Genomic DNA, 14,591 nt, shown 5'->3' with positions numbered 1-14,591 from the left:
CGCCGCTTGCGACCTCTTCCTTCAGGAGGCGAAATTGTTCTTCTTCGTTTATACTGGCGTTCGTTTAAAGGCTAAGTAGCGTTTTACTGCCCCCACTTGACATAATGCCTCAACTACCTGGCAGTCGAGTGGTTAGCACACCACCTTCACAGTGCAGAGGTCGCCGGTTCGCGTCCCGGTCGGGCCTCTGTGTGGAGCTTGCGTGTTCTCCCCGGTCCCGCGTGGGTTTTCTCCGCGTCCTCCGGCTTCCTCCCACACTCAAAAAACATGCATAGCAGGCAGATTGACCGCTCCCAATTGTCCCGAGGTGTGAGAGTGACTGTTGTACGTCTTTGTGTGCCCTTCGATTGGCTGGCAACCAATTCAGGGTGTCCCCCGCCTCGTGCCCGGAGACAGCTGAGGTAGGCTCCAGCACCCCCCTCGAATAAAATAAGCGGTACGGAAAATGGATGAATAATACTAATACTAATACATTTGATTTATAGGCACCTTTAAAAACTCTCAAGGTCACCTTACAGTCACAGGGTCAGTTTTTCTGTGGGTGAGCAGTGGCAGCCACACAGCCAGCGTTCACTCAACCCGGTAGTAACTCCAATAGATGGAAAGCTAGCTAATAGCTAGCTAGCTATCTAGATAGCCAATAGATAGCTCGCTAGCTAATAGCTAGCTAGTTATCCAGAACGTTGGGTACTATTAGCTATATATTAGTTAGCTTGCTATCTATTTAAGTTACTTTCAGGTTGAGTGAACGTTGGCGCATGTGGCTGCCGCTGCTAACCCACAGCAAAACTTCTTCTGGGACTGTAAAATGACCTTGAGAGTTTTGAAAGGCGGTGATTTTTATTATTTACTATTTCGATGATTTTTGACGTACTGTTTTTATTGGAAACCGTAATTTTCATTAATAAACTGTAACCTGAATGGGATAAAGACAAAACCGTACTCATTTCGGCAAATCCGGAGTAGTTGCAAAAACTGATTTTACACTGCCATATGCAGCAATGTGAGTCAGGTTTCAGGTAGATTTAGAATAATTTTCTAGAAAAACAGTACTTTAAACAGTGTCTGAAACTCATGAGAAGAAGTTAGCAGACAACTGAAAAGTTGCCTGCCCCATTTTTGACAACTTTAAACACAATAAGATGACTAATCGCAAAAAAACTATTGTTGCAAAGTATTAAGGATTGTTTTTATTAAGGATGTACCTACCACAAATGCTCCCTTGCTTAATTGATGGTAAATATCACTTGCTGATGATTTTGCTCCAGTTGGTTGTTTGTCCATACACTCTTCGTCATTTTGCACAATTCAATGTTTGCGTTGCGTCGTCTGCTACAAGCCACGCGAATTCTTCTTTCCACAATGCTTTTAATGTATGTTTATGTTTTGTAGCGTCATAAATTTTGTTAGCTTCTTTTGAATATTTCTTCTGGGTGGGGCTGAGGTTCTGTGCATCTACTTTGGAAAATGATATGCAAATGCACGACCTTATAACGCTCGGGAAAGACGGAAGCACGAAGCAGGCTTGTGATTGGCTGCCGTGCTAAATATGCAAATTGCCAAACGAACCGAAATTCCAAAATTTCCAAACCGAATGAAGATTTCTAAATCGGAATAAACCAATAATAAACCAAATCGGAATAATTTATTCATTTTTCAAAATCTTTGTTCAAACGTTTGCTTTATATAAATAAAGCAAACGTTTGGTTTGGAAAAAAAAAAAGATTTCGTTTTTTTTCTTTTTTTTTCTTAAAGAAGTTGTCGGAAAAGTTGCACGCCCCGGGCGTCCGGGCACACGCCATTTCACACTGCTTAAACCTACACAAAATCTACCTTATTTTATGTATAATAAATGAGCTATTGTATTGTAATGAAAGAAATAAACTGTACTGTATAATAAAGTGGTTTTATTGACCTTTGTGATGGTCAAAAATGTATTTCCCATAAGAAACCATTAAACTGAGAATAATCCGTTCCCAGGTCCCCGTAAAACATAATTTTCTACAAAATAAGCCTTAAAACATACATTATTTATGTATAATAAATGTTGTATTGTGTTGTAATGAAAGAAATAAACTGTACTAAAAATAAAGTCGTTTTATTGACCTTTGTGATGGTCGTTGATGTCGTTGCCTCTTGATGATATCCGACTGAAGTTGCCATGCTTTCGCGGCGATAATACCCTGACTCACACTGTCCCCTGCTAAGTTTTTCAACCTCTTCTATTGCCTGAGACCGTTGCTTAGACCACACAGAAACACCCTTAGCCACCCGTAGCAATGGTCGACTTAGCGTACTGGTACGCTAAGTCACACAAACGCACACCTCGTTGGTGTTTTTTGATGATCTCCTTCTTCTGCTCGACCGTCATTTTCTTTTGTGTCCTCTTCGGCTTAACACTAGCCTGTGGTGGGTCTTTTTCGCTCCCACAACAGCAAAAGTACTCAACTCGAGAGAAAACCACATCTGCACTCAAAGGGGGGGGGAGGTTGGAAAACTAGTCCGCCAGCCACAGTGGCGCTGTGGTTTGTCTGCCGAAAACTAGTTGGTGAGCTAAAGCGTTCGTAAGCTGAGGTATCACTGTATTGTGTTGAGGCGCGACGGGGATTGTCCTGAGATTGTCAGATGCATACATTAACGCAATTCAGGAAGAAAATGTGCTAGCTATGACGCGACTTTCCTCCGTCTAAAACACCTAATTTAGTCAATTTGCAAATACACAGCTGATGTACAAATTGATGAAGAAACACACACTCATACGCACACACATACAAAGTTTAGGTAGCAGTGTTGGTACGCACCATGGTCAAACGTGTTATGTCATAGAACGTCTTTGCTGGGATGGAGGTCAAATTTGGTCAAATCAATCAGGTCTTGAGGAGACAACAGGGAAAAGCGTCGGGGTGGTGGAAATGACATTATTTCAAGTGACCTTGAGAGTTTTCAAAGGCACTTAGAAATGAAATGGATTATGATGAATATGATGATTAGTATTGAGGTTATGTCCGAGTTACAGTGATACCTCGGTTTACGAACCCCTTGGCTTTTTCGGTTTACGATTTTTCAATTTATGAACATTTTACCTTAGCATACGAACTATTTTTCGCGAAACACATGGAGCGCCACAATGAGTGATGTGTCGTTCGCAAATGAGCCCTTTCTCCTCACAAGGAAATGGCAGCTGACTTTTTTTTGTCTTCTATTTCCCGCCCCCAGTCTTTGATTTAAGCCACGTGATTGGTCAAGAATGCAGCAGTGAGGGGGTCTGGGGGGGCCTACAGAGAGAGAGAGTGAGGCCGTTCTCAAAATAAAAAAATGGTGGCCGACTGGTTTTTGTCCTCTATATCCCGCCCCCGGTCTTCGGTTAAAGCCACGTGATTGGTCAAGAACGCAGCAGTGAGGGGAGGTCGTTTAAACATTAAAGAGACAGGCAGATGACAGAGAGAGAGTGAGAAAATGGATAGAAAACAGTGAAATTTACTTGTTTCAACTTTGGTAGGTCAAAGGCAGAGTGTAGACTGCAAGGTTAAAATTCCCATTAATCAGGCTCCACAAATAACCCCCACAAGCCATCTGTACACCTGATGCAAAAAGCTATCAACCCAGCTAAACAGAATACAATTGATGAGGAACAAGGTAAAATTATGGCAGAGAAAGCACCTACAAGGGATCATTCCTCAAGATGGTGAAAGAAGGTTACGTTCCTCATCAAGTGTTTAATGCTGATGAATGCCACTCCATTCCATCAAGCCATCAACGACCATCACAAAGGTAAATAAAACGACTTTATTATTCGGTACAGTTTATTTCTGTAATTATAATACCATAGCACATTTATTATACATAAAATAAGGTATATTTTGTGTAGTTTTGAGGCTTAGAAAATTAGAAAGTAAAAAATTATATTTTATGGGGACATGGGAACGGATTAATCTCATTTTAATGGTTTCCTATGGGAAATTATTTTTTAGGATACACCCTTTTCGCCTTACACACTCTGTCCGGGAACCAATTAAGTTCGGAAGCCAAGGTATCACTGTATTAGCTTAGATAGGATGAGTAGGCACTTTCGTCCAATGTATGACAGGATGGTTTTTGTTTTTCAGAAAATGTTTGCTCGAGCGAAAGAGATTTAAGTGCGGCTCTCTTTCGCCACTGTAACTGCATTTTTTTCCCCAGCAACGTTTCTATTAGTGCATTTCATTGTGCTGCCGCGGCTTGGAATTGAAACGGATTGATGTGGGACAGGAGATGTGAGACAGTCTCTTTCGGGTAATGGATGCTACAGTTTGGTGGTTGCTTTCCACATTTAGCTTGTAGCAGACGTGCACATTTCAGCATGACGTCCCTGATCCACTGGTGACAAAGACGCTTAGATCCTCTACTATTGCATCTGGAACTGCTTTGTGCAACAGAGGGTGCAGAAAGTGCTTAAGATGCAATGACTGCGTCTTTGTGTTGTCATATTATTTTGTAATGTGTTTTTTTCTGTTCTTTTGAATTCAAGATGGCGGCGCGAGAGTGGCTGCTTTTACGGCAGAGTCCCGTATTTTGTTTTTCTACTTCATCCTTTCCTTTCCTATTCCTTTCGTCACTTTGCTGCTGTCAAATGTCAATTTCTCAACTGGAAGATGTATAAAGGTTAATCCAATCCAATTCCAGATCACTAAATACTGTATTTTCCAGTGTACAAGGCACACCCTTTTGATTGTCTACAAAAGATGACACTGCACCTTATACGCCTTATATGTGGAGTCATATTGAGCCACAATAGGTCTGTAGAAGAAATAGTGGGCAGTCATTGCTGTGATATGTAAAACGTAACCCCAGGCTCTACTGTAGCGCCTTATAATGTGGTGTGCCTTATATTTGGAAAACTTTATATATATATATATATATATATATATATATATATATATATATATATATATATATATATATATATATATATATATATATATATATTCATTCATTCATTGAAGGTGTGCCTTCTACTCCGCTGCAACTGATACATGTATGTATATGGAAAAAGTTTGAAAAGACATTCTATTTGCTATAATTACGGCAGTGGAAATGTAAATTCAGCTTGGGAAGTCGCCATGGAAGCATATTTAAAAGATATTCATTGTGCTATATAGTACCAAGGTAGAACTGATGTACAGTGATACCTTGGCTTACAAACTCAATTGGTTCCCAGAAAGTGTGTAAGGCGAAGTGTGTATTTCAAACATTAATTTCCCATAGGAAACCATTAAAATGAGAATAATTCGTTCCCATGTCCCCATAAAACATAATTTTCAAATAAATAAGCCTTGAAACTACAAACAATGTACCTTATTTTATGTATAATAAATGTGCGATGGTATTGTAATTAAAGAAATACACTGTACTGTGTAATAAAGATTTTTTATTTACCTTTGTGATGGTCGTTGATGGCTTGATGGAATGGATAGCCTTTTGCATAAAGTGTCTGAAGGAGCTCTGGGTTGTACATCTTGGAAGTTGTGATATTGCAACAGCAACAGATGCAGGCAGACACACTAGAAACTTTATTGATAGCTGGTTCCTTTGCTTGTATATTCTCTTCAAATTGTACAGATGGCTTGTGCAAGTTATTTGTGGAGCCTGATTGGATTGGATTGGATATGCCTTTATTCGTCTCACAGTGGAGAAATTTTCATTTCGCAGCAGCAAATTGATGGGATATTTTAACCTTGCAGTCTACACTCTACACTCTCTCTCAATAAATATCAATAAAGTTGAAACAAGTCCAAATTTCACAATGTTTTCTATCCATGTTCTCACCTTTTCACTTTTATTTTTTTTTCACTCTTGGTTTTTTGTTTCAAGCTCTGTCATCTCCCTTTCGTGTGTGTGTGTTTCTGTAACCCCTCCCCCCACTCACTGCCTGTGTGTGTCTCCTCCCTCCTCGACCACAGATCTTGACCTATCACGTGCGGCTTTAACCGAGGACCGGGGGTGGGGAATAGAGGGGGAAAAAAGACGGCTGCCATTTCAGGAGCTCCAAGAACTGGCTCGTTAGCGAACAACACATCACTCATTATGGCGCTCCGTGTGTTTCCCGAAAACTAGTTCGTTAGCTAAAGCGTTCGTAAGCCAAGGTATCACTGTACAGCCTATCCCAAATTCAGAGTTGATTGGAGGATAGCTTTGATGGTGTATGTAAGATCAAGATGATCAACTTGAGCAAATGTTTTTTTTTTGATTCAAGTTATCTTCTAATGTTTCGTTTGATTTATCACCACTGCATTAATATTCCATTCAGAATTTTGGGAGAAATACTTTCTCATTTGGATCTCGAGCTCAAAGTGTGAGAAATTGTGGAGTAACAAATCACATTCAAAATCTTTGCAAAGAATGCATTTCAAAAGCTAATTATGATCAAAATGATTGGAACTGTAATTACTGTATTTTCCGGTGTATAAGGCGCACCGAAGTATAGGGTGCACCCCCCAGTAATGGAATATTTTCAAACTTCCATATATATATATATATATATATATAAGGCACACAGGTCTATAATACACACCTAAATGAATGATAAATGTTTTCCAATTCTAATACAGTATTTTCCAGTGGATAAAGAGCACCGGAGTATAAGGTGCACCTTCAATGAATGAAAAACAGTTTTCCAATTATAAGACTGTATTTTCCGGTGTATAAGGCGCACCGGAGTATAAGGTGCACCCTTAGTGAATGGTGTATTTTAAAATTTGTTCCATATATATTAGGTGCATCTTTAATGAATATATTTTTTTTCAATTATAAGACCGTATTTTCCAGTGTATAAGGCGCACCGGATATAAGGTGCACCCCCAATTAATGGTGTATTTTCAAACTTGTTCCATATGTAATGCGCACCTGACTATAAGGCGCACCTGCCATGAATGAAAATGTTTTCCAATTATAATATACCATATTTTCTGGAACACTGATTCGCTGTGGAGACCCCTCGAAGGGAAAAGCCGAAAGGAAAAGAACAGGAAAAAGAAGGCGCAACGGAGTATAAGGCACACCCCCAGTGAATGGTGTATTTTCAAACTTGTTCCATATATAAGGCACATTGGACTATAAGGTGCACCTTCGATGAATGAAAAAAGTTTTCCAAATACTATAATACAGGTAACATCCGGCTTAGGACCACCTGTACTTACAACCATGGCCTCCAGAACATATTTTTAACATTTTAAGAGGGGGAGTTTGCGAGTCATTTCGCCTCCGAGTCTCTATTCAACATTTTGAATGGATTTGGACTTACGACCATTTTGACTTATGACCGTTTGGTCGGAACGGAACTCGGTCGTAAGTCGGACGTTACCTGCATATAAATAGATCAAAGTTATAAGGCACACCACATTATAAGGTGCTACAGTAGCGGTTTGGGTTATGCAATACTTCTTCTATGGGGAAAATGGAGTCAGTGGCTGCTGACAGTCGTTGCCAGACCTGATGTGGCTCAATATGACTTCAGATATAAAGCACACCGGCCTATAAGGCCCAGGGTGATCTATGAAAGAAAATCAAGGCTTTTGGGTGGGCCTAGTACGCCGTAAAATACGGTAATCCACTGACTTCCAGCCACCTCCCCTACGTTAGATGCGCGTGTGTGGACGCAGCTCCAATGGTGATGATGCAGAGTCAACCAAAATGCCTGTGTATCTTCTTGAATGTCGATGAGAAGGTTTCTTCAGCCGTCATTTGTACTTCTTTGAAGGTGTCGGAATATATATATATATATATATATATATATATATATGTCCTGCATGAGTATGGGGTCTACGACTGGCCTGATTGCCCCATTTGCCCTGGTCTCACCTCATCAGCATAACTAAGCCTATGTTGCCTAAGAAGTCGGTTGTAGGAACGATCCAAATTGAACCTCATCCCACCATGGCGATTTAGTGAAGGGTTTTGCTGTTTCATGAAAATAGCTTCTTTTACTCTCCTTTCAAACCATCTATTTTATTTCGCTAAGATTTTAACCTCATTGTCGTCAAATGAGTGCTTGCTGGCTTTTAGGTGCCTATGTACTGCAGATTGAGGCCAACTAGTATTATCCCTGCAATTGGATTGGATTGAATTGGATTTGCCTTTATTAGTCTCACAGTGGAGAAATTTACATTTGTAATTTGTTGTTGATAGTCTTTTTTTGAGAATTTGTTTAGTTTCCCAATGTATTTCTCTTTCCTATTTTCATTTTAACAATGTATTGAATAAACTACGTTACTTTGTTTTTCATTTGGCAGCCCATCTTTTTGACACCTTCAAAGAAGTACAGATGACGGCTGAAGAAACCTTCTCATTGACGGACCACTCTTATACGACTGACAGCTTACACAGACGTTATTGAATGTCGGCAGTGCAATTGCAGAGAATGTCAGAAATTGATGCGCGGGGGCGGAGGGAGGCTGCAACGTGCTCGCCAACGGGCGGGCGCACCCATCAAGAGTCGGCGCGACAATCCGTCGCTTGCTCACGTCTGACTTCAATAAAAGGAGGAAGGCGTGCATCCTGGTGAGGTTACGAGGAAGTGATGTCGGAGGTTTTCCGAATGACGCTAGCGCGCATCTCGTGAGCGTACGCCGTTGGCCAGCTGTCGGCATGGTAGCTGATGAGGGGGTCAGGGTCTCGCGTGGTGGTGATGCGGCAGCAGGGCTTGCTTCCTCGGACGAAGGTGGCCATGCTGGGGAGGGAGGAGGGGGGCACCCTGAGAACTGACCTGCAATGGTCGCCCCTCCAGGCTGGATTCACAACCTGCGAGTCACAGAGAGAAAATAATAATAATAATACTGTAATCCATTTCATTTATAAGCGCCTTTCAAAACTCTCAAGGTCACTCTACAGTCAAGGGATTAAGTTTTTCTGTGGGTGAGCAGCGACAGCCACGCGTGCCAGCATTAACTCAACCCGCAAGTAACTCAATTAAATAGAAAGCTAGCTAGCTAGATAGCTAATAGACAGTAAACAGCTAGCTAGCGAGGTAGCCAATTAGCTAGGTAGCATCTAGCCAGCCAGATAGCTAGCTAGATGGCAGCTAACTGGCAGTAATTAGATAGATAGATAGCCATCTAGGTAGCCAGCGAGGTAGCCCGCTAGATAGCTAGAAAGCGAGCATACACATGATGTAAGGAGTACCAAAAAAGAAAGGACAATAAAGACAAAGATGGTAAATATACTCAGACTATCACTCGACATAGTTAGACGTCGTGGGCATTCATGACTTGCTGAGAGACAGCAATGAAATTGTGCTGCTTCATGACCCGATTCAATCGTGGCATTGGATTTTATTTTAGTCTTAACTCATTCACTGCCAGACGTGCAAAAATGTGTCCACTTCAGTGCCAGGGTTTTTGTCATGGTCACTCGGATTCCAGGACCCACAGAATGACTTTTAGGACAACATAAACATTCAATGCAGCGTTAGAAATTAGTAGCAAAAATTCCTAAATGATGCGGGTGTGGAGATACAGTGATACCTCAGCTTCCGAACTTAATTGGTTCCCAAAAAGTATGTGAAAGGCGAAAAAGTTTGTCTGCCAAACATTTATTTCCCATAAGAAACCATTGAAATGAGAATAATCCGTTCCCAGGTCCCCTTAAACCTAATTTTCTACAAAATAAGTCTTAAATCAATATCAATTGTCTTTGCCCGTCTCTCACTCCTCACACCACTGCTATCCTCGTTCATAGTCTCGTCACCTCCCGGATTGACTATTGCAATTCATTTCTCATTGGTGTCCCTCAGAAACTTCTCCACAAACTTCAACTCGTCCAGAATTCTTCAATCATCACCAGAACCACATCACCCCCGTCCAAAAGTTCCACTGGCTCCCGGTCAAATATAGAATCAATTTTAAAATTATTCTTGATACATTCAAAGCTATCCATAACCTTGCCTCCCATACCTATCTGACCTTCTTCAAATTTCTATTCCGTCAGATCCTCATCCTCCCTCCGCCTCTGTGTGCCCCCTCCCCACCTGCCCGTCTCAGCACGATGGGTGACCGAGCCTTCAGCTGCTCTGCCCCCAAACTTTGGAAATCACTTCCTCCCAACATTCGCAACATCGATTCTCTTCCCACCTTCAAGTCCCATCTCAAAACCCATCTATTTAAAATTGCATTTTCTGTGTTGCTCTGTGTTATTATTATTATTATTATTATTATTATTATTATTATTATCTCATCTCATCTCATTTTCCGTACCGCTTATTCCTCATTAGGGTTGCGGGGGTTGCTGGAGCCTATCTCAGCTGTCTTCGGGCACGAGTCGGGGGACACCCTGAATTGGTTGCCAGCCAATCGCAGGGCACACAAAGACATACAACAGTCACTCTCACACTCACACCTAGGGACAATTTGGAGTGGTCAATCTGCCTGCCATGCATGTTTTTGGAGTGTGGGAGGAAACCGGAGGACCCGGAGAAAACCCACGCGGGTCCGGGGAGAACATGCAAACTCCACACAGGGAGGCCGGACCGGGACGCGAACCGGCGACCTCTGCACTGTGAAGCCGGTGTGCTAACCACTCGACTACCGGGCCATTATTATTATTATTATTATTATTACAGTCTCGTTATATCGATATTCTTGGGAGTCAGAAAAAATATTGATATAACCGTACTATCGATATATCCGATCATGCGCCGTTGCATGAAGCGGGGGCAATAAATGGGGGATCTTTGATATGGCATGTAATTTTTCTTATTGGGTTCATGCATTGCCTATCTAGCATGCTTTTGTACTGTAGTGAAGTGAAAAATAAACTTATGCATTAAATAATCAGAATCAGAATACCTTTATTCGTCCCACAATGGGGAAATTTGCAGTCCACAGCAGCAATTGAAGAGGGATGGGGTTGGGGTGGAAGTGAAAGGATAGAAAACAAGATATTCTAAGCATAACAAAATAAAAATGTCAACTGTATACTGTGCAAATGTAGATGTAAATGTAAAAACGTCATTTATTATTTATTATTATTTTTATAACGCACTCTTGCAATCGTGACTCTGAGTATCACTCAACATTGTTGACATTGTACACACAAGAGAAACCACGAATGCCAGCAATGCTGGCCCAGCATGTACAAATACAGTAAAGTCTCGTTATATCGATATCGGATATATCGATAGTCCCGGTTATATCGATATTTTTTCGGACTCCCTTGAATATCGATATAACGAGACTTTACTGTATATGAAAAACAGTGATTATTGCAAGTGACAAAATACATGTATGGAAAACAAAAACTGCAACGTTTACATTACTTACGTTACTTGAGTATTCTGCGGCACGTCGAACTATTTCGCAATGAAGGAGTTGTTTGTTGGATTGTCCCCCACAGCCACGATTGCCTTGTACGTTGTTCGGATATCACAATTGTTACATTTCCCCATGGTTGAAATTGGTGTCAAACAACTGTATACTGTCTAAGAATACTACAGTATTGTGACGTTGTCATCCTCTTTGATCCAGGTCCGAAGTCCAACCTTGCCGTATGCCGTCTTTATTTTATCCTTACTCTTCAACCACGTTGATAAAGTATTTTGCGGCACGTCTAATTCTTTTGCAATGGAGGATTAGCTCCTTGTTGGATTCTCCTCAACAGCCACGATTGCCTTGTATTTCGTTCCGAGGTCACAATTCTTTCGTTTCGCCATGGTTTAAAATGGTAGAAAATGGCGTCTGCTACACTGCGCAAGACACGGAAGCTGGTCACGTGACCAACGGTGCGACCGATACAGATTTCAATAATGGTGGTACTGTATAGAAACCCCTAAGCAAATATCGATTCACCTTAAAGCAGGGGTGTCAAAGTCATTTTTTGCCGCGGGCCACAGTGTAGTTATGGTTTCCTCTCGAGGGCCGTTATGAATTTGGGGAACCCATTAGAATGTTTAAATCCCTTCAAATATTACATATAGAGCACACAGCAAATTAATGAATAACTCGTTTTCAAATCTGAAGTCAAGAATAATGACTTTTATTGTGGTTGACATCCAAAAATATGAAATTTTGGCTCAGATTTTAGCAATCATCATGGAATTTAACAAGTTTGATTTTCTTTCGCGGGCTGAAAAAAATGATGTGGCGGGCCGGATTTGGCCCGCGGGCCTTGACTTTGACACCTGTGCCTTAAAGGACAACCGACGTCTCCGGACAAGTTGTCTCCATAATTTGTAAAATGGCTTCAACGGGCTTCTACTGAGCGTATTTTACAAAGATTCCACCGCATATAGCTATATATTACGTTTTAAGACTCATGCTGAATATTTCGGAAGTCTTGTTTTTGAGTTGGTGACGAGTACGTACGTGACGTGACTGAAGGAACGCCCCTGACCGAAAAAAAGGACACATTGTAGCAGTCCTTCCATCACGTCAATGCTTGTTTGGTTTGAAAACCTCGTGTTGCACCAGAAAGAGCCAGAAGAGGACCTTTGTGATGGTCGTTGCCTCTTGATGATATCCGAGTGAAGTTGCCGTCCTTCCTCACTCACACTGTCCCCTACTAGCTGCTTTTCGTTCATCCAAATCAACAGAAGTTTTTCATCCTCTTCTATAGTCTGAGACCGTTGCTTCGAGAACACAGAAACACCCTTAGCCACACGTAGCAATGGTCGACTTAGCGTAGTGGTACTGGGACTCTAGGTCACACAAACGCACACCTCATTGATCTCCTTCTTCTGCTCGACCGTCATTTTCTTTTGTGTCCTCTGTGGCTTAACACTAGCCTGTGGTGGGGTCTTTTTCACTCACATAATAGCAAAAGTATTCCACTCAATAACAAACCACGTCCGCACCCAAAGAAAGTGGTGCCAAAAAGTAGTCCGCCAGCCACCATGGCGCTGTGTGGTTTGGTTCCTCCGCCGAAAACTAGTTCGTCAGCCAAGACGATATGCTCGCAAATTTAATGTTCGTTAAGTGATAAGTTCGTAAACTAAAGCCGAGGTATCACTGTATATGAGCTTGAAATGAGGGTGACTGTCCAAAATATCATGCAATTTGTTTGATATAGCGCTTTAACAACAGCTGAAGCTGGAACAAAGCACTAACACGGAAAGAAGGGAAATGTTACCCCTTTGTGGAACAGAAAAAAATGCCAGAGGCCATGACCAGCGCTTTATCGGCACCCAGGCATGAAAAAACAACACCCGAACAAATTGGGGAATGGCGCTCTACATCACACCTTTCAATTCCCAAATAAATTTGTGAACGGCAGTGAATGAGTTAAAAAGCAGGTGGTTGGTCCTGATTTCCAATCAGGTAATCATCCCAAGCCTTACCGACTGTACTTCTTGCTTTACTACATTCTCGACAGACGCCATGTCAAGGTTATGGATTGCATGCAGCGTACGAGTCACACGACTTGAGAAAGTATGCTCAGTCACAGCTGTACTTCATTTTTGTTCCAGGTTTGCTACTACAGTGATACCTCAGCTTACGAACGCTTTAGCTCAAGAACTTTGCGCCTCACAAACATTAAATTCACGAGCATATAATCTTGGCATCTAATTTTCTACAGCCCCTTTCTTTGAGTGCGGACATGGGTTTATTATCGATTTGAATAATTTTGCTATTATGGGAGCGAAAAAGACCCCACCACAGGATAGTGTTGAGCTGAAGAGGACACAAAAGAAAATGACGGTCGAGCAGAAGAAGGAGATCATCGAAAAACTCCAACGAGGTGTGCGTTTGTGTGACTTAGCGTCCCAGTACCAGTACGCTAAGTCGACAATTGCTGCCATCCTTAAGAACAAGGAAGCAGTTATGGGTGAGTGTGTGGCTAAGGGTGTTTCTGTGTTGTCTAAGTAACTGTCCCAGGCAATAGAAGAGGTTAAAAAACTTCTGTTGGTTTGGATTAATGAAAAGCAGCTAGCAGGGGACAGTGTGAGTGAGGGTATGATCGCCCAGAAAGCACGGCAACTTCACTCGAATATCATCAATACTACAGTACTTCAACTACATCAACGACCATCACAAAGGTCAATAAAATGACTTTATTATACAGTATAATTTATTTCTTTAATTACAATCCAATAGCACATTTATGATATGTACAATAAGGTATATTTTGTGTAGTTTTAAGGCTTATTCCGTAGAAAATGATGTGTTATGGGGACCTGGGAAAGGATTATTCTCATTTTAATGGTTTCTTATGGGAAATAAATGTTTGGTAGACAAACGTTTTACCTTACACACACACATTAAGTTCGTGAGCTGAGCTATCGCTGTATTGTCATTTGAGAACTGCAAATGGATGCAAATTCAACTTATGGAGAAACGGCGGTCGGTCATGAGGGCCATTTTGTAAAGATCTTTGCGTGTTCCATTCCATACAAGTACATTGGACTATAAAACAAGTCTGTTAATGTTTGATGATGGAGTTCCTGGCCAAGGTCATCCTGTGCGTGTGTGCATGCGTGTTTGCATTTGTGAAGTGAACAGTCAACTCACCTGTTGTGTGTCCTCAATGTCGCTGTCTGTGTCGCTCCCTGTAAGGAGATCCAATTAAAATTTGCGTACAAACAAATGACGCATGATGAACCGAGACAAAGAGACGCAAGCGGAACT

The 14,591-nt window shown here is 41.5% G+C and overlaps 2 protein-coding genes and 1 long non-coding RNA gene across 13 annotated transcripts in view; 2 read left to right on the top strand and 1 right to left on the bottom strand.

Moving 5' to 3' along the window:
• LOC148902461 (uncharacterized) overlaps positions 1–14,591 on the top strand; it is a 128,552-nt gene that overhangs the window by 32,450 nt on the left and 81,511 nt on the right. The gene's annotated exons all lie outside the window — the stretch shown is intronic.
• Positions 140–14,591, top strand: part of LOC148902465 (uncharacterized) — a 27,200-nt gene continuing 12,748 nt past the window's right edge. The window contains exon 1 of the mRNA XM_088991028.1: positions 140–401. The gene's annotated coding sequence lies outside the window, so the exon portion shown is untranslated. The remainder of the gene's footprint in view (positions 402–14,591) is intronic.
• The window catches only part of LOC148902464 (interferon regulatory factor 2-like), a 21,714-nt gene continuing 14,906 nt past the window's right edge, over positions 7,784–14,591 (bottom strand). For all 11 annotated transcript variants that reach the window (XM_088991024.1, XM_088991022.1, XM_088991019.1 and 8 more), the window contains 2 exons: positions 14,475–14,512; positions 7,784–8,775 (listed from right to left, as the gene is read on the bottom strand). In XM_088991024.1, the coding sequence (XP_088847150.1) occupies positions 8,542–8,775; positions 14,475–14,512 (272 nt within the window). In that variant the 3' untranslated portion in view covers positions 7,784–8,541. The remainder of the gene's footprint in view (positions 8,776–14,474; positions 14,513–14,591) is intronic.

This window comes from Hippocampus bargibanti, linkage group LG02, assembly GCF_051943395.1.
Source record: "Hippocampus bargibanti isolate YZ-2025 linkage group LG02, ASM5194339v1, whole genome shotgun sequence".
In the NCBI taxonomy this organism is placed as follows: Eukaryota; Metazoa; Chordata; class Actinopteri; order Syngnathiformes; family Syngnathidae; genus Hippocampus; species Hippocampus bargibanti.
The sequence above is the reverse complement of the archived record's forward strand: the minus strand, read 5'-3'. Positions and strand labels throughout refer to the sequence as shown.